This window comes from Microcaecilia unicolor, chromosome 5 (genome assembly GCF_901765095.1).
Source record: "Microcaecilia unicolor chromosome 5, aMicUni1.1, whole genome shotgun sequence".
In the NCBI taxonomy this organism is placed as follows: domain Eukaryota; kingdom Metazoa; phylum Chordata; class Amphibia; order Gymnophiona; family Siphonopidae; genus Microcaecilia; species Microcaecilia unicolor.
In genome coordinates, this window is record NC_044035.1 from 359,665,404 (window position 1) to 359,685,228 (window position 19,825).

At 48.7% G+C, this 19,825-nt stretch overlaps 1 protein-coding gene across 1 annotated transcript in view; it reads left to right on the forward strand.

The window, feature by feature from the left end:
* The window catches only part of TANGO6 (transport and golgi organization 6 homolog), a 178,950-nt gene that overhangs the window by 50,738 nt on the left and 108,387 nt on the right, over window positions 1–19,825 (forward strand). Inside the window, exon 12 of the mRNA XM_030204644.1 lies at window positions 8,105–8,239. Within this exon, the coding sequence (XP_030060504.1) occupies window positions 8,105–8,239 (135 nt within the window). The remainder of the gene's footprint in view (window positions 1–8,104; window positions 8,240–19,825) is intronic.

Sequence of the window (19,825 nt, forward strand, 5' to 3'; positions counted from 1 at the left end):
TCTATAGGGATTCCAAGATGTGTTGTCTATTCGATTGAAGACCCTCCTTAACATATAATGCCACCCCTCCACCAATTTGATCCACTCTTATCACTGCAATATAATTTGTACCCTGGTATGATGGTATCCCACTGGTTCTCCGAGGACAAGCAGGCTGCTTGTTCTCACGACTGGGTTGACGTCCGCGGCAGCCCCCACCAACCGGAAGAAGCTTCGCGGGACGGTCGGCACGCAGGGCACGCCCACCGCGCATGCGCGGCCGTCTTCCCGCCCGTGCGCGACCGCTCCCGCCAGTTACTTTTTTTCCGCGACTGGAGAGAGTTGTGCAATTGCCTCTCTCTCCGTTCAGCCGCCGGATTTTTCGACCGCGTTTACGCGGATCGTTGCTTTGACCCGTTCGGTTCCTCTTTCTTTCTTTCTTCGTATTGTTAAAAAAAAAAAAAAAAAAAAGATTTTCGCGCGTGTGGAGCACGCGCTCCCCTTTTCCCTCGCTTCCAGCGGGGACGCCTCGTTGCGGCCTAGTGGCCGCTCGGATCGGCTAGTTTTTTCGTGGTGTGATTTTAGCCACCATTGCCGACTTTGACTTCGCCGACGCGATTTTTCCGTCGATGTCCTCGAAGGTCCCGAGTGGATTTAAAAAGTGTGGTCGCTGCGGCCGGCCGATCTCGCAGACCGACACCCACGCTTGGTGCCTCCAGTGCCTCGGGCCGGAGCACAATCTCAAGTCGTGCGCGCTGTGTCTCGGTCTCCGGAAACGGACTCAGGTTGCGAGGCAAGTTCTGCGGGACCGTCTTTTTGGAACTTGCGCCGGCCCCTCGACGTCGACCTCGACGGCATCGGTATCGAAGGCCGGATCTTCGGTACCGGTATCGATGTCCGAGACATCGGCACCGATGGCAGCGACCCCAGGAGAACAGGTCCCGTCGGCCCGCCGGTCCGCCGGTGAGAGTGGGGTTGAGAGGCCGCGTGGGCTGTCGGCCCCGGTCACTCCCTCAGCTCGTGAGCCACGGGACCGAACCCTGTCGGACCCGGTACCTCGAGACCGAGGGGGATCGACCTCCTCCTCCTCCATGCCCTCCGGCGCCGGTGACGTGCACCGGAAAAAAGATAAGAAGCGCCGTCACCGGGAGCCCTCGGTGCACCCTGAAGGGGAGTCGACGCCGAAGCGTCATCGCAGAGAGGAGAGATCTCCGTCGGTGGTGGAGGTACCGACGCGTCGGGGTTCCGGCACCTCGGTGCCGTCTCCTGGCCCCCAGCAGCTTCTGGCACCGACACCCTTACCGGCCCCACCGCCTTTCCCGGCAGCGGGCCTGGACGAGTGCCTCAGAGCCATCCTTCCGGGATCCTGGAAGGGCTGATGCGCCAGGCTGTGCCGGCGTCGGGGGTGCTTGCGCCCCCGGCGCCGATGACTGTGGCGCCGGCGAGCTCTAGCCCGGCGCCGGGGCTGTCGACACCCGCCGCCGCTTGCGGTGCCGGTCTCGACCGCCACGCAGGTGGAGTCCCCGTCGACGTCGATGGAGGGAGCTCCGTCCCCGCCGGCGCGGGAGTCCACCGCTCGACGACACCGAGACCTCGGTGCCTCGACGTCGAGCCGGGCCCGGTACCGGACTCAGCTACATGAGCTAATGTCCGATACCGAGGATGAGGACTCGTGGGGGGAAGAGGAAGACCCGAGATATTTCTCCTCAGAGGAGTCTACGGGCCTTCCCTCGGACCCCACGCCGTCACCGGAGAGGAAGCTCTCACCTCCTGAGAGTCTCTCCTTTGCCTCCTTTGTGCGGGATATGTCTATAAGCATTCCCTTTCCCGTGGTCTCTGTGGAAGAGCCGAGGGCCGAGATACTCGAGGTCCTCGACTATCCATCACCACCTAGAGAGTCCTCCACGGTACCGCTGCACAATGTCCTGAAGGAGACGCTGCTTCGGAACTGGGTGCGACCACTAACTAACCCCACCATTCCCAAGAAAGCAGAGTCCCAGTACAGGATCCACTCTGACCCAGAGCTCATGCGGCCCCAGTTGCCCCATGACTCAGCGGTCGTGGATTCTGCTCTCAAGAGGGCACGGAGTTCGAGGGATACCGCCTCGGCGCCCCCGGGGCGGGAGTCTCGCACTCTGGACTCATTTGGGAGGAAGGCCTACCAATCCTCCATGCTCGTGACCCGCATCCAATCTTACCTGCTCTATATGAGCATCCACATGCGGACCAATGTGCAACAGCTGGCGGACCTGGTCGATAAGCTCCCGCCGGAGCAGTCCAGGCCATATCAGGAGGTGGTCAGGCAGCTGAAGGCGTGCAGAAAGTTCCTGTCCAGGGGGATTTTTGACACCTGTGACGTGGCATCTCGTGCTGCGGCCCAAGGTATAGTGATGCGCAGGCTCTCATGGCTGCGTGCCTCTGACCTGGACAACCGCACCCAGCAGAGACTGGCTGACGTCCCTTGCCGGGGGGATAATATTTTGGCGAGAAGGTCGAGCAGATGGTTGACCAACTGCATCAGCGGGAAACCGCTCTCGACAAGCTCTCCCACCGGGCGCCTTCAGCACCCGCCCCCCGCGGGCGGGCGTTTTTTCCCGGGCTCGGCAGGCTGCACCCTATTCTTTTGCGAAGCGTAGGTACAACCAGCCGGCCCGAAGGCCTCGTCAGGCACAGGGACAGCCCCAGCGCGCTCGTTCCCGTCAACAGCGTGCGCCTAAGCAGCCCCCTGCGCCTCCACAGCAAAAGCCGGGGACGGGCTTTTGACTGGATCCACGGGAACATAGCCGCCCTACAAGTGTCCGTACCGGACGACCTGCCGGTCGGAGGGAGGTTAAAATTCTTTCACCAAAGGTGGCCTCTCATAACCTCCGACCAGTGGGTTCTCCAAATAGTGCGGTGCGGATACGCCCTGAATTTGACCTCCCTGCCTCCAAATTGTCCTCCGGGAGCTCAGTCTTTCAGCTCCCATCACAAGCTGGTACTTGCAGAGGAACTCTCCGCCCTTCTCAGCGCCAATGCGGTCGAGCCCGTACCACCCGGGCAGGAAGGGCAGGGATTCTATTCCAGGTACTTCCTTGTGGAAAAGAAAACAGGGGGGATGCGTCCCATCCTAGACCTGAGAGGCCTGAACAAATTCCTGGTCAAAGAAAAGTTCAGGATGCTTTCCTTGGGCACCCTTCTGCCAATGATTCAGAAAAACGATTGGCTATGTTCCCTGGATTTAAAGGACGCATACACTCACATCCCGATACTGCCAGCTCACAGACAGTATCTCAGATTCCGCCTGGGCGCACGGCACTTTCAGTATTGTGTGCTGCCCTTTGGGCTCGCCTCTGCCCCACGAGTGTTTACAAAGTGCCTCGTGGTGGTAGCGGCCTACCTACGCAAGCTGGGAGTGCACGTGTTCCCATATCTCGACGATTGGCTGGTCAAGAACACCTCGAAGGCAGGAGCCCTCCGGTCCATGCAGTGCACTATTCAACTTCTGGAGCTGCTGGGGTTTGTGATAAATTACCCAAAGTCCCATCTCCAGCCAACTCAGTCTCTGGAATTCATAGGAGCGCTGCTGAATTCCCAGACGGTTCAGGCCTACCTTCCCGAAGCGAGGGCCACCAATCTCTTGGCCCTGGCTTCGCAGACCAGAGCGTCTCAGCAGATCACAGCTCGGCAGATGTTGAGACTTCTGGGTCATATGGCCTCCACAGTTCATGTGACTCCCATGGCTCGTCTTCACATGAGATCTGCTCAATGGACCCTAGCTTCCCAGTGGGTCCAAGCCACCGGGAATCTAGAGGATGTCATCCGCCTCTCCACCAGTTGCCGCACTTCACTGCTCTGGTGGACCATACGGACCAATTTGACCCTGGGACGTCCATTCCAAATTCCGCAGCCCACGAAAGTGCTGACGACGGATGCATCCCGCCTGGGGTGGGGAGCCCATGTCGATGGGCTTCACACCCAGGGTCTGTGGTCCCTCCAGGAAAAGGATCTGCAGATCAACCTCCTGGAGCTCCGAGCGATCTGGAACGCACTGAAGGCTTTCAGAGATCGGCTGTCCTGCCAAATTATCCAAATTCGGACAGACAATCAGGTTGCAATGTATTACGTCAACAAGCAGGGGGGCACCGGATCTCGCCCCCTGTGTCAGGAAGCCGTCGGTATGTGGCGTTGGGCGTGTCGCTTCGGCATGCTTCTCCAAGCCACGTACCTGGCAGGCGTAAACAACAGTCTGGCCGACAGACTGAGCAGAGTCATGCAACCGCACGAGTGGTCGCTCCATTCCAGAGTGGTACGCAAGATCTTCCGAGAGTGGGGCACCCCCTCGGTGGATCTTTTCGCCTCTCAGACCAACCACAAGCTGCCTCTGTTCTGTTCCAGGCTTCAGACACACGGCAGGCTAGCGTCAGATGCCTTTCTCCTTCATTGGGGGACCGGCCTCCTGTATGCTTATCCTCCCATACCTTTGGTGGGGAAGACCTTACTGAAGCTCAAGCAAGACCGCGGCACCATGATTCTGATAGCGCCCTTTTGGCCCCGTCAGATCTGGTTCCCTCTTCTTCTGGAGTTGTCCTCCGAAGAACCGTGGAGATTGGAGTGTTTTCCGACTCTCATTTCGCAGAACGACGGAGCGTTGCTGCACCCCAACCTTCAATCCCTGGCTCTCACGGCCTGGATGTTGAGGGCGTAGACTTCGCTGCGTTGGGTCTGTCTGAGGGTGTCTCCCGGGTCTTGCTTGCCTCTAGGAAGGATTCCACTAAAAAGAGTTACTTTTTCAAGTGGAGGAGGTTTGTCGTTTGGTGTGAGAGCAAGGCCCTAGAACCTCGTTCTTGCCCTGCACAGAACCTGCTTGAATACCTTCTGCACTTATCAGAGTCTGGCCTCAAGACCAACTCAGTAAGGAATCACCTTAGTGCGATTAGTGCTTACCATTATCGTGTGGAAGGTAAAGCCATCTCTGGAGAGCCTTTAGTCGTTCGATTCATGAGAGGTTTGCTTTTGTCAAAGCCCCCTATCAAGCCTCCTACTGTGTCATGGGATCTCAACGTCGTCCTCACCCAGCTGATGAAACCTCCTTTGAGCCACTGATACCTGCCATCTGAAGTACTTGACCTGGAAGGTCATTTTCTTGGTGGCAGTTACTTCAGCTCGTAGGGTCAGTGAGCTTCAAGCCCTGGTAGCTCATGCTCCATATACCAAATTTCATCACAACAGAGTAGTGCTCCGCACCCACCCAAAGTTCCTGCCGAAGGTGGTGTCGGAGTTCCATCTTAACCAGTCAATTGTCTTGCCAACATTCTTCCCCAGGCCGCATACCCGCCCTGCTGAACGTCAGTTGCACACATTGGACTGCAAGAGAGCATTGGCCTTCTACTTGGAGCGGACACAGCCCAACAGACAGTCCGCCCAATTGTTTATTTCTTTCGACCCTAACAGGCTAGGGGTCGCTGTCGGGAAACGCACCATCTCCAATTGGCTAGCAGACTGCATTTCCTTCACTTACGCCCAGGCTGGGCTGACTCTTGAGGGTCATGTCACGGCTCATAGTGTCAGAGCCATGGCAGCGTCGGTGGCCCACTTGAAGTCAGCCACTATTGAAGAGATCTGCAAGGCTGCGACGTGGTCATCTGTCCACACATTCACATCTCATTACTGCCTCCAGCAGGATACCCGACGCGACAGTCGGTTCGGGCAGTCGGTGCTGCAGAATCTGTTTGGGGTGTAAATCCAACTCCACCCTCCAGGACCCGAATTTATTCTGGTCAGGCTGCACTCTCAGTTAGTTGTTCTTCGTAGGTCAATTTCTGTTGTTCCCTCGCCGTTGCGAGGTTCAATTGACCTGGGTTCTTGTTTTGAGTGAGCCTGAGAGCTAGGGATACCCAGTCGTGAGAACAAGCAGCCTGCTTGTCCTCGGAGAAAGGGTATGATACATACCTGTAGCAGTTGTTCTCCGAGGACAGCAGGCTGATTGTTCTCACCTACCCTCCCTCCTCCCCTTTGGAGTTGTGTGTTTCATCTTTTGCTAGTCATTCAACTGGCGGGAGCGGTCGCGCACGGGCGGGAAGACGGCCGCGCATGCGCGGTGGGCGTGCCCTGCGTGCCGACCGTCCCGCGAAGCTTCTTCCGGTTGGTGGGGGCTGCCGCGGACGTCAACCCAGTCGTGAGAACAATCAGCCTGCTGTCCTCGGAGAACAACTGCTACAGGTATGTATCATACCCTTTATCCTCCTTCCACCGTGTCTCAGAGATGCCTATTACATCTCATTTTTCATTTAGTGCAATATATTCTAACTCTCCCATCTTATTTCTTAGGCTTCTGGCATTCGCATATAGACATTTCAAAGTGTTTGTGTTCCTATTTACAGCTTGCTCAGCAGTTGACAGTGATAATTTGCAATCTTGAAAATCTGTCTGCTTTTATTTAAAGGTCTACTATGATCTCTATTGCAACCGTGCTATCGGGATGCCCTATCTTCCTTGTTATAGCGATATCTATGAAAGATACCTTGTTCCGAACCATGCACTTTTGAGCAACTGTTCGCCTTCCCCCAGTTTCTAGTTTAAAAGCTGCTCTATCTCCTTTCTAAATGCTGTTGCCAGCAGCCTGGTTCCGCCCTGGTTAAGATGAAGCCCATCATTCTGGAATAGGCTCCCCCTTCCCCAGAATGTTGCCCAGTTTCTAACAAATCTAAAACCCTCCTCTCTGTGCCATGCATTAAGACTCTGGAGCTCTGCCTTTTCCTTTGGCCCTGCTTGTGGAATTGGGAGCACATCTGAAAATGCTACCCTGGTGGTTCTGGATTTGAGTTTTCTACCTAAAAGCCTAAATTTGGCTTCCAGAACCTTCCTCCCACATTTTCCTGTGTCATTGGTACGCACATGCAGGCTCCTCCTCAGCACTGACTAAAATCTTATCTAGGTGCTGTGTGAGGTCCGCCATCTTCGCACCAGGTAGGCAAGTAATCAAGCAGTCCTCATGTCCATCATCCACCCATTCCTAATAATCAAATCTCCAACTAAACGGCAGTCCTAACTCTTCCCTCCTGGGCAGAAGCCCCTGCAGACACATCCTCGGTGTGAGAGGATGTTGCATCCTCTGGAGGGCAGGTCCTGGCTACAGGATCACTTCCTGCCTCTCCACAATGATGCTGTCCTTTCAGGCGACCTTCCTTCTCCATGGCAGCACAGAGGTTGCCAAACTGGAGGTGGGACTTCTGTACGTCCCTGTAGGCCGCCTCTATAAACCTCTCTGTCTGCCTCAGCTCCTCCAGGTCTGCTATTCTAACCTCCAGAGATTGGACCTGTTCCCTGAGTGCTAGGAGCTCTTTGCACTGAGTACACACATGCAACTTCTCACCAACTGGGAGATAATCAAACATGTGACACTCAGTGCACTCTTGGAAGCTAGTTTTGCAACGTCAGTCCTCAGGGCAACAGCCCCCAGGATCCCACCTATTCTAGGAATTGCTTTTGAACATCCCATAGGTTCTGGAATAGTGGGAACCTATGTAATGGAAAAAGAAATTGGGTCTTACCTGATCATTTTCTTTCCATTAGTCCTTCCCAGTATTCCAGAGGCTTGCCTGAGTTTCTGAGTTGTTTAGTTGGTGCGAAGTAATGGATGAAATAACGACTGTCACCTTGTATGACGCTTCCTGCATATCTCTTGTGCTCTACAGGTTGTCCAGAGATGAGAGATGTCCACACATGTTTGCTGGTCTGGGTTAGTGTTAGGTTAGTGAGTTGTTTAAGATTGTCTGAGTTTTTCCTTTCTGCTTGTCTACACAATACTGAGGAGCTGGATTGGATGTCAAGAGAGCTATATCTCAGCTCAGGTTTCAGTTCTCTATCGCCACTTGCTGGTTGATGGACACAATTATCCCACAGATTCTGGAATAGTGGGAATGAGTAATGGAAAGAAAATGATCAGGTAAGACCTAATTTCTCCTTATGAATGAGGTAGGGATTGAAGGAGCCATTAGTGCTACAGCACTCCTTAGACTGCTTTGTGTTGGGATGGGAGCTGGTGTCATAACCACGGTTCCCACACCATTCCCTCTGGTGATTTTTCATACCTTGCTTCCTTTTCCCTTTACTATCTGTTCTAAAACACACTGTTGTTTTATAGGTGGTAGAGTTTGTGAGTAGCACCTTGAAGCGTGCCCTTGCAAGTCTGTTACGGAATGAGAGGAGCTCCGTTGAAGCACAAACCCTGAGTATGGCCATGGGGTTAGTGGCAGCCATGCTGGGTGGGGCAATCCAGGTGAGTTCATAGTACATAGTGAGCTTTACCAGGCTCTTGCATGAAAATGACGGTGGTACAGTTGGTTAAAATAACATTTATTAAAGAGAATGTTGTAGGCTAGATAGAGCAGTCTTATTGATTGATTGATTGATTGATTGATTGATTGTGATGTATTAACTGCCTCTATGAAGACATTCAACCAAGGAGGTGTACAATAGGTACAGCTTACATTATAGTAACAGCATAAAATAGCCAAGTATCAGCATGATACTCAATTAGAACAGTGAGGTAAATTTGGAGAGAAGTAAATTAAATCAAAGTAATAATAATAATAAGATACAGTGTTGGTGACATTCACATTAAACAGCACAGTACTACTACTACTACTTAGCATTTCTATAGCGCTACAAGGGTTACGCAGCGCTGTACAAGTTAAAACATGGGGAAGGACGGTCCCTGCTCAAGAGAGCTTACAATCTAAAGGTAACAAGCTATGTAGTCAGTGTAGGTATCATGAATGGGGAAGGTCGGTTAACAGTAGAACATTCATATGTAACAAGAACGTGATAGTTTCATTTGAGTAGAAATTAATCACTTTGTTTCAACATTTTTATTGAAATATGCAATAACAACATATAACTGTATGCACTTATATGACAAGGTCTTTTCAAGCCCCCCCCCCCCCCCCCCACATCCCTCCCTCCAGTATACAAAGATATCCAACCTTCAAGATAACATTCCCGTTTGTACTTAAATCCCATGAGGTAATAAAAAGCCTCATCCTCGCCCCTTATCATACCTGTCCCACTAACCTCCCCTAACTAAACCACCAAAGATATAGTTCAGTACAGTCCGTGGCTGAGACAGCTAAATGAATTGCTTGAATAGGCTGCATGACAAAACATTCAGATTTCTCTTGCTGTACACTGCTTTAGGTGAATTTCTTCAAACAGGCGGTAAATAATTCCTAATTAAAAAAAACCAGATATGATGCTCAGAGGGGCATAATCAAAAGTGGGTGCCCATCTCCGTGGGCAGCCATGCGAAGGGGCGAGACAAACCGTATTTTCGAAAAAAGATGGGCGCCCATCTTTTTTTCGATAATACAGGTTGTGCGTTGCAAATGCCTAGGATTTGTTCGTTTTTGAGCTGGGCGCTATCGATTTTCAGTGATAATGGAAACCGAAGGCACCCAGCTCAAAAACGAACAAATCCAAGGCATTGGGTCATGGGAGGGGCCAGGATTCATAGTGCACTGGTCCCCCTGACATGCCAGGACACCAACTGGGCACCCTAGGGGTCACTTTTACAAATTAAAAAAAAAATTAAAATAGCTCCCAGGTGCATAGCACCCTTCCCTTGTGTGCTGAGCCCCCCAAAACCCACTGCCCACAAGTTTACACCATTACCATAGCCCTAAGGAGTGAAGGGGGGGCACGTACATGTGGGTACAGTGGGTTTTGGGGTTTTTTGGAGGGCTCAACATTAACCACCACAAGTGTAACGGGTAGGGGGGGATAGCCTGGGTCCACCTGGCTGAAGTCCACTGCACCCACTAACAACTGCTCCAGGGACCTGCACACTGCTTTGATGGAGCTGGGTATGACATTTGAGGCTGGCATACAGGCTGGCAAAAAAAAGTTGTTAAAGTTGTTTTTGTTTTGGTGGGAGGGGGTTAGTGACCACTGGGGGAGTCAGGGGTGGTCATCCCCGATTCCCTCCGGTGGTCATCTGGTCATTTAGGGCACTTTTTTGGGACTTGTTCGTGAAAAAAAAGGGTCCAAAAAAAGTGACCTAAATTCTCGCTAAAAACGCCCATTTTTTTTTTTTCGATTATCGGCCGAAGGCGCCCATCTCTGCTCAGCCGATAAACACGCCCCAGTCCCGCCTTCACCATGCCTCCGACACGCCCCCATCAACTTTGGCCGTTTCCGCAACGGAGTGCAGTTGCAGGCGTCCAAAATCGGCTTTCGATTATACCGATTTGGGCGCCTTTGCGAGATGGGCGCCCATCTCCCGATTTGGGTCGAAATATGGGCACCCATCACGTTCAAAAATAAGCCTGTCACTGTGTCAGCACAGTGCAATGAAACTTCATAATAGCAGAGGGATATGTGCAACTGGGACATAAAGACAGACAAGATGGCTAAAGACAAAGGCATTAGGATAAATAAATGTGGGTAAATTATATGTACAGTTGAATAAGGTATGTGGATCTGGTCTCAATTACAGGGTGTGCAGCAAGCTAGTCCAGATGTGGAATGAGTGACTTATCCGAATAGTCAGTCACTACACCTATTTTCTGAAGTACAGGTGCATCCCCTCTGGAATTGAGTTTCCAGATTGTGGGGATTACTCCTGAGAAGGCTCATTGGTGGGTCTCACATTGCAAAATGTCTTTTGGCAAAGATACAGTTAGGTATGATCCTTAGAAGTCTCAAAGGTGTATAAATAGTTAATTAATTCTTCCTTGGCATCGCAGTCTGCATTTTTCTGACTAGTGGATTCTATTTCCTAACCTGCTGGCAGATAAAAGTAGAAAATCTGACTTTTCCAGTGACATCACCAGTATAAGGGCTGGTGCTGTCTGGAAAACTCCAGTATATTCTCTTCATCCAGCAGATTGTGCAGGCTGGTGTGCCTGATCCCTGGCCTAGCTCTCAGCTGTGCAGGCCAAGGCCACACCACTTGGTTGAGCCTAACGCCTTGCTTCCAAGTTCCCAGTTAACGGACCGGATGTCTGGGTAGAGTGTGGCTTCACAACCCTAAGTCATCACCTACAGTGAGGTTCTCAGCTCGGTCCTCATGGAGCTCTTTCTACAGGAGGAATGGGTCCCCCCCCCCTTATGCCCTCCTGAACCCTTTGTGGCTGCCTAGTGCAGGGGAATACAGCTCCAAAGGACTGCTGTTTAGACAGTATGTGAATAAAAACATAGGACCCACACCCGAGAGCCAGACGGAGAGTAGGTGAAAGCCTGATGAATCCCAGGTTGTGGTTGGTTTTAGGTGCGTAGGGCAGGCTCGTGTGTACCAGCCACATAGACGGTCATGCTGACATGCCAAGGCATAAAGCAATTGAATTGGACCAGGAGCTGGGGTGATACTCGGAAAAGTCCAGGTTCTTCCCCCACCCCCTCCATCTCCTCTCTTGTTCACTGCTGTTTGCCTCCTTCCTTCGAAAGGGGTTTAAATAAGTGAATGGGATGTTGCTAACTCACCTCAAGATAAGTTCATCGCAGTTACTGTTTTCTAAAAAAAATGGTGTTAAATCTTCCATCTGGAAACTGATTAGCGGGGTCTGTCAGGGCTCTCCTCTCTCTCTGCCACTGTTTACGTTTTTCATGAGCACTCTTGGTTTGATTTCTTTAACCACAGAAGCATATCTTGCCTCTTGTGCAGGTGATAGGTTTTTATTACTGCCAATTCATAATGGTCCTGCTTGTTCGTATGCTGAGATTGCTAATTGTATTGGCAACAGGGGCGTAGCCAGACTTCGGCGGGAGGGGGGTCCTGAGCCCGAGGTGAGGGGGCACATTTTAGCCCCCCAGCCACTGCCGCCGCCAACTTTGAAGACCCCTGCCAATGACCCTCTTGACCCCCCCTCCCGCCGCCAACCCTCCCCCACCGTCACCTACCTTTGCTGGCGGGGTACCCCAATCCCCGCCAGCCGAGGAGGTCCTCTTCTTCCCGCAAAGGCTTCGTTCTGTTTCTGACGTCCTACACGTTGTACGTGCAGGATGTCAGACTCACAGAAACAGAACGAAGCCTTGCAGATCACCCAGCGAGGTCCTTTTCTTCCGGCGCAAGGCTTCGTTCTGTTTCTGTGAGCCTGACGCCCTACATGTACAACATGGAGGACGTCAGACTCACAGAAGCAGAACTAAGCCTTGCAGATCAGCCAGCGAGGTCCTCCTCTTATGTCAGAAACAGAACGAAGCCTTCAGCGGGAAGCAAGAGGACCTCGGCCGGCAGGGGTTGGGGTCCCCCGCCAGCAAAGGTAGCCCACGGCGACGGCAGGGGAGGGTTGGCGGCGGGAGGGGTGGTCGAAAGGGTCGTCAGCAGGGGGGTCCAGGGCCAAATCTCTGGGGGCCCTGGCCCCACATAGCTACGCCACTGATTGGCAAGATAAGAAATAGGGCACACAAGTAATTTCTTAAACTTAATGCTGACAAGACTAAAATGCTGTCGTTTAATAAGTCGATGGTGAATATACCTCTCTCAATTCCAGTGGACCAAGGCGAACCTATACCAGTTGCTCAAACTACCCGTGTTCTAGGAGTTATTTTGGATTCAACACTTTCTTTTGAACCCCAGGTAAACAAGTTAACTAGGAAAGTGTTTTACAAACTAAAACAATTACGGCCAATTCACTCTTACTTTCATAATGGTGCAACCGATGACTCTCAATTGGATCTTTGCAATTCTATTTACGTTGGTGTAACAGAAAAATTACAAACTAAACTTCTACCTCTGCAAAATAGAGCTGCAAGAATGATTTTTAAATGTACAAAATACGACCCTTAATGATCAGGCTTCACTGGCTTCCGGTACAAGCCAGAATTATCTATCGCATTTCTTGCTTTATTTACATGTTTTTCTGTGGTCAGATGCCTTATTTCTGTATTATGCTAAACAGACCGTTATCAATTCATACTTTTAGAGTCAATGACCGATGATTATTAATTTTTCCTTCAGTTAAAGAGTTTTTTTTTTTTTTAAATAAGAAACACTTAAAAAGTTCCTTTTTCTTTCAATCCACAACTATTTAGAGCAGTTTCCCACTTGAATCTTATCTTGAGTTTGCGATTGGTGTCATCAGTACATTATGTCTTTACTGGGGTTTCTGCTTTTTCTAAATCAGGAATGTTAATGTGGAATGCCTTGCCAGGTCAGCTTCGCTTAACTTCTAGTTTCCAGAAATTTAAAAAATTATTAAAAACACAGCTTTTTGTTCAAGTATATTATTTCTTGGGCAGACTGGATGGACCGTGCAGGTCTTTTTCTGCCGTCATCTACTATGTTACTATGTTACTATGTCTTAACCCTTTCATATATGCAGACGATGTCACAACATTCCTTACAAAACCAAACTGACAGAAATCACCAACGAAATGAAGCTCGGCCTGAACATCATGGATTCATGGGCAAATGCATTTCAACTAAAATTCAATAAAGAAAAAACTCATTTGTCTCATCCTCTCATCCCAGCACAGCGCGGACATCTCCACAAATATCAACACCCCAGTTCACACCCTTCCTATCTCAGACAGCTTGAAAATCCTCGGCGTTACAATGGACCGTAACTTAACACTAGAGAGCCAAGTGGCATCCACAACAAAGAAAATGTTCCACTCAATGTGGAAACTCAAACGCGTGAAGCAATTCTTCCCAAGGGATACATTTCGCAACCTGATACAATCAATGGTACTATGCCACTTAGATTACTGCAATGGAATTTATGCGGGATGTAAAGAACAAACCTTAAAGAACCTTCAGACTGCTCAAAACACGGCAGCTAGGCTTATATTTGGTAAAACGCGATTTGAGAGCGCAAAACCCCTCCGCAAAACACTACACTGGCTCCCAAAGAACGCATCGCCTTCAAAATCTGCACCCTGGTTCACAAAATCATCTACGGAGAAGCCCCGAGTTACATGACAGACTTGATCGACTTACCAATTAGAAATACATCCAAATCAACACTATCTTATCTAAATCTGCACTACCCAAGCTGCAAAGGACTTAAATACAAAACAACTTACGCATCTAGTTTTTCCTGCATAAGTACACAACTGTGGAACGCATTACCAAAAGCCTTGAAAACGATGTATGACCACCTAAACTTCCGGAAATCACTAAAAACCAACCTATTTAAAAAGGCATACCCTATTGATCCAACTTAAATGCCTAATCTCTGCAACACAACCAAACTAAAGCACATAATGGACATAACACAACTCTTCCGTTCTCCGATTCCCTAATGTGGCTGTGCCACATGAACTTGATCTTACCACAACATCACCCGGTATTTGTTCACACCGGATCCTGCAAAGGCCTCTCCGGTACTATGTAAGCCACATTGAGCCCACAAATAGGTGGGAAAATGTGGGATACAAATTTAACAAACAAATAAATATAGGAGCATGGGTAATACGTGGAAAAATAACAGGCTGTACTGTAATGATGGGCTACATCTTTCTGTGATGGGAAAAAGGATCCTTGGGGAGAAATTCAGACAGTATATTTCTAGACATTTAAACTAGAGGGTGGGGGTGACAAAAGGAAACAAGGGAATTCGGAAAGTCACCCCCAGAATAAACATGATGGCAGAGGGAAAGGTCATGTAAATATAGAAAACTACGTAAACTCACTAAGCACATGGAAAGCAATGAGCACAAAGTCTCGTAGTCTAAGTAATAAGGTTCAAGACTTGGAAGCCCTGATGTTTGAAGAAAACTTGGATATTGTTGCAATTACAGAGACGTGGTTCAACAATTCCCATGAATGGGATGTGACCATACTGGGCTATAATCTTTTTTGGAAGGATAAAGAGGGCTGAAGAGGTGGAGGAGTGGCGCTGTATGTGAGAGACAATATTAGAGTGGCTGAAATGAGGGGAACCTGGGGAAAGAAAGAAGCTTTATGGATCATCCTCGAAAGAGAAGACAGAACCTGTATCCACACGTGGGTTATCTACAGACCTCCGGTACAAATGGAGAAGTTAGGCAAAGATCTGATAGAAGATATTCAAAAGATTGGTATGAAAGGGGAGGTGCTACTGTTGGGAGATATCAGTTTGTCTGAGGTGGATTGGAACGTCCCGTCTGCGGAATTGGAAAGAAGTAGGGAGATTGTGGACGCCTGTCAAAGTGCCTTGCTCAGACAAATGGTGACGGAACCCATGAGGGAAGGGTCGATGCTGGATCTAGTGCTCACGAATGGAGGAAGTGTTTTCAATATCTGGGTTGGTGCCTACCTATGTAATAGTGATCATTACACCATATGGTTTGATATAAGGGCAAAGGCGGAGTTTGGACGCAGAAAACTCGAAGTACTGGATTTCAGACGTACTAATTTTGATAACATGGGGGAATACCTGAAGGAGGAGCTCTTAGCATGGGAAGGCGTAGGAGATGACGAAAATCAGTGATCAAAACTAAAGGCTGCTATAAATATGGCAACTGGTCTTTATGCAAGGAAAGTAAACAAAAACAAGAGAAGCAGGAAGCCTATATGATTCTCCAAACAAGTAGCTGAAAAAATAAGAGCAAAAGAGACTTTGAAAAAGAACGCACCGAGAGGATCACGGAAAAGATTATCGTATTAAACTCAAAGAAATGAAGAGGGAAATATGGCTAGCGAAAGCGCGAACGGAAGAAAAAATGGCTGAACATGTAAAGAGAGGTGACAAGTCCTTTTTCAGATATATTGGAGAAAGGAGAAAAGATAAGAATGGATTGGCCGCTGTTGGCCTGGATTGGCCGCTGTCATGGACAGGATGCTGGGCTCGATGGTCTTTTCCCATTGTGGCATTACTTATGTACTTATGGAACTCTGATGAACTGGAGCTCTGTCACAGGCTGCCGTATTATCGTTACAGTTATCGTCCTCCTGAAGATACTTGATTAGCGAAACATGATTCATGTCGAGGACAAAGAGGACTGCAGGTTCTATTGAGAATATTGCTCTTTTGAAGAGATGTGATATGGAAGTGGGAGTTTATCACTAAAATTCACAGAATTCACAGCGTTACACATGACCGGGTGCATTTAGCAGAATCCCGACCACAGATTCATTTCTACATAAGCAAGCCTACCACCTTTCAAGCTAAGTACATAAGTACATAAGTACATAAGTAGTGCCATACTGGGAAAGACCAAAGGTCCATCTAGCCCAGCATCCTGTCACCGACAGTGGCCAATCCAGGTCAAGGGCACCTGGCACGCTCCCCAAACGTAAAAACATTCCAGACAAGTTATACCTAAAAATGCGGAATTTTTCCAAGTCCATTTAATAGCGGTCTATGGACTTGTCCTTTAGGAATCTATCTAACCCCTTTTTAAACTCCATCAAGCTAACCGCCCGTACCACGTTCTCCGGCAACGAATTCCAGAGTCTAATTACATGTTGGGTGAAGAAAAATTTTCTCCGATTCGTTTTAAATTTACCACACTGTAGCTTCAACTCATGCCCTCTAGTCCTAGTATTTTTGGATAGCGTGAACAGTCGCTTCACATCCACCCGATCCATTCCACTCATTATTTTATACACTTCTATCATATCTCCCCTCAGCCGTCTCTTCTCCAAGCTGAAAAGCCCTAGCCTTCTCAGCCTCTCTTCATAGGAAAGTCGTCCCATCCCCACTATCATTTTCGTCGCCCTTCGCTGTACCTTTTCCAATTCTACTATATCTTTTTTGAGATACGGAGACCAGTACTGAACACAATACTCCAGGTGCGGTCGCACCATGGAGCGATACAACGGCATTATAACATCCGCACACCTGGACTCCATACCCTTCCTAATAACACCCAACATTCTATTCGCTTTCCTAGCCGCAGCAGCACACTGAGCAGAAGGTTTCAGCGTATCATCGACGACGACACCCAGATCCCTTTCTTGATCCGTAACTCCTAACGCGGAACCTTGCAAGACGTAGCTATAATTCGGGTTCCTCTTACCCACATGCATCACTTTGCACTTGTCAACATTGAACTTCATCTGCCACTTGCACGCCCATTCTCCCAGTCTCGCAAGGTCCTCCTGTAATCGTTCACATTCCTCCTGCGACTTGACGACCCTGAATAATTTTGTGTCATCGGCGAATTTAATTACCTCACTAGTTATTCCCATCTCTAGGTCATTTATAAATACATTAAAAAGCAACGGACCCAGCACAGACCCCTGCGGGACCCCACTAACTACCCTCCTCCACTGAGAATACTGGCCACGCAATCCTACTCTCTGCTTCCTATCTTTCAACCAGTTCTTAATCCATAATAATACCCTACCTCCGATTCCATGACTCTGCAATTTCTTCAGGAGTCTTTCGTGCGGCACTTTGTCAAACGCCTTCTGAAAATCCAGATATACAATATCAACCGGCTCCCCATTGTCCACATGTTTGCTTACCCCCTCAAAAAAATGCATTAGATTGGTGAGGCAAGACTTCCCTTCACTAAATCCGTGCTGACTTTGTCTCATCAGTCCATGTTTTTGTATATGCTCTGCAATTTTATTCTTAATAATAGCCTCCACCATCTTGCCCGGCACCGACGTCAGACTCACCGGTCTATAATTTCCCGGATCTCCTCTGGAACCCTTCTTAAAAATCGGAGTAACATTGGCTACCCTCCAGTCTTCCGGTACTACACTCGATTTTAGGGACAGATTGCATATTTCTAACAGTAGCTCCGCAAGTTCATTTTTTAGTTCTATTAATACTCTGGGATGAATACCATCAGGTCCCGGTGATTCACTACTCTTCAGCTTGCTGAACTGACCCATTACATCCTCCAAGGTTACAGAGAATTTGTTTAGTTTCTCCGACTCCCCCGCTTCAAATATTCTTTCCGGCACCGGTGTCCCCCCCAAATCCTCCTCGGTGAAGACCGAAGCAAAGAATTCATTTAATTTCTCCGCTACGGCTTTGTCCTCCTTGATCGCCCCTTTAACACCATTTTCGTCCAGCGGCCCAACCGACTCTTTGGCCGGTTTCCTGCTTTTAATGTATCTAAAAAAATTTTTACTATGTATTTTTGCTTCCAACGCTAATTTCTTCTCAAAGTCCTTTTTTGCCCTCCTTATCTCCGCTTTGCATTTGGCTTGGCATTCCTTATGATCTATCCTGTTACTTTCAGTTGGTTCTCTTCTCCACTTTCTGAAGGATTGTTTTTTGGCTCTAATGATTTCCTTTATCTTACTGTTTAGCCACGCCGGCTGACGTTTAGTCTTTTTTCCCTTTTTTCTAATACGTAGAATATATTTGTCCTGAACCTCCAGGATGGTGTTTTTAAACAGCATCCACGCCTGATGCAAGTTTTTTACTCTGCGAGCTGCTCCTTTCAGTCTTTTTTTCACCATTTTTCTCATTTTGTCGTAATCACCTTTTCTATAGTTAAACGCTAGCGTACTTGATTTCCTAGTTTCACTTCCTTCAATGCCAATATCAAAACCGATCATATTATGATCACTGTTATCAAGCGGCCCTCGTATCGTTACCCCCTGCACTAGATCATGAGCACCACTAAGGACTAAGTCTAGTATTTTTCCTTCTCTTGTCGGCTCCTGAACTAGCTGTTCCATGAAGCTGTCCTTGATTTCATCAAGAAATCTTATGTCCCTTGCGTGTACAGATGTTACATTAACCCAGTCTATATGAGGGTAATTGAAATCCCCCATTATTATTGTGTTGCCCAGTTTGTTTGCGTCCCTGATTTCCTTTAACATTTCCGCATCCGTCTGTTCATCCTGGCCAGGCGGACGGTAGTACACTCCTATCACTATCCTTTTCCCCTTTGCACATGGAATTTCAATCCACAGTGATTCCAAGGAGTGTTTTGTTTCCTGCAGAATTTTCAATCTATTTGATTCAAGGCTCTCGTTAATATACAATGCTACCCCTCCACCAATCCGATTCACCCTATCACTACGATATAATTTGTACCCCGGTATGACAGTGTCCCACTGGTTATCCTCCTTCCACCAGGTCTCAGAGATGCCTATTATATCTAATTTTTCATTTAGTGCAATATATTCCAACTCCCCCATCTTATTTCTTAGGCTCCTGGCATTCGCATATAGACATTTCAAACTATGTTTGTTGTTCCTAAGTACATCATGCTTAGTACTTGACAGTATTAATTGGCAATCTTTTGTCTGATTTTTATTGTTATTTAAAGATACCCGATCTACTACAATCTCTTTTGCAACCTCACTATCAGGATACTCTATCTTCCCTGTTATGGTGATATCTTTGAAAGATACCTTATCCCGAACCATGCTCTTTTGAGCGACTGTCGGCCTTCCCCCCATTTCTAGTTTAAAAGCTGCTCTATCTCCTTCTTAAACGCCAATGCCAGCAGCCTGGTCCCACTCTGGTTAAGATGGAGCCCATCCTTTCGGAATAGGCTCCCCCTTCCCCAGAATGTTGCCCAGTTCCTAACAAATCTAAAGCCCTCCTCCCTGCACCATCGTCTCATCCACGCATTGAGACTCTGGAGCTCTGCCTGTCTCTTGGGCCCTGCGCGTGGCACCGGTAGCATTTCAGAAAATGCTACCCTGGAGGATCTGGATTTCAGCTTTCTACCTAAGAGCCTAAATTTTGCTTCCAGAACCTCTCTCCCACATTTTCCTATGTCATTAGTACCCACATGTACCAAGACAGCCGTCTCCTCCCCAGCACTATATAAAATCCTATCTAGGTGACGCGTGAGGTCCGCCACATATATAATCTATATGTTTGAACTTTTTGATGGACTGCTATGCAGGGCAATTGATATATAGGTAGGGTGGCTTGGACTCTTGTGCTGTGATGGCGGGAAGGTGGCATTACAAACTTTGAATCTTGACTTAAGTCACGTGTAATGCACTGAGCACAAATCA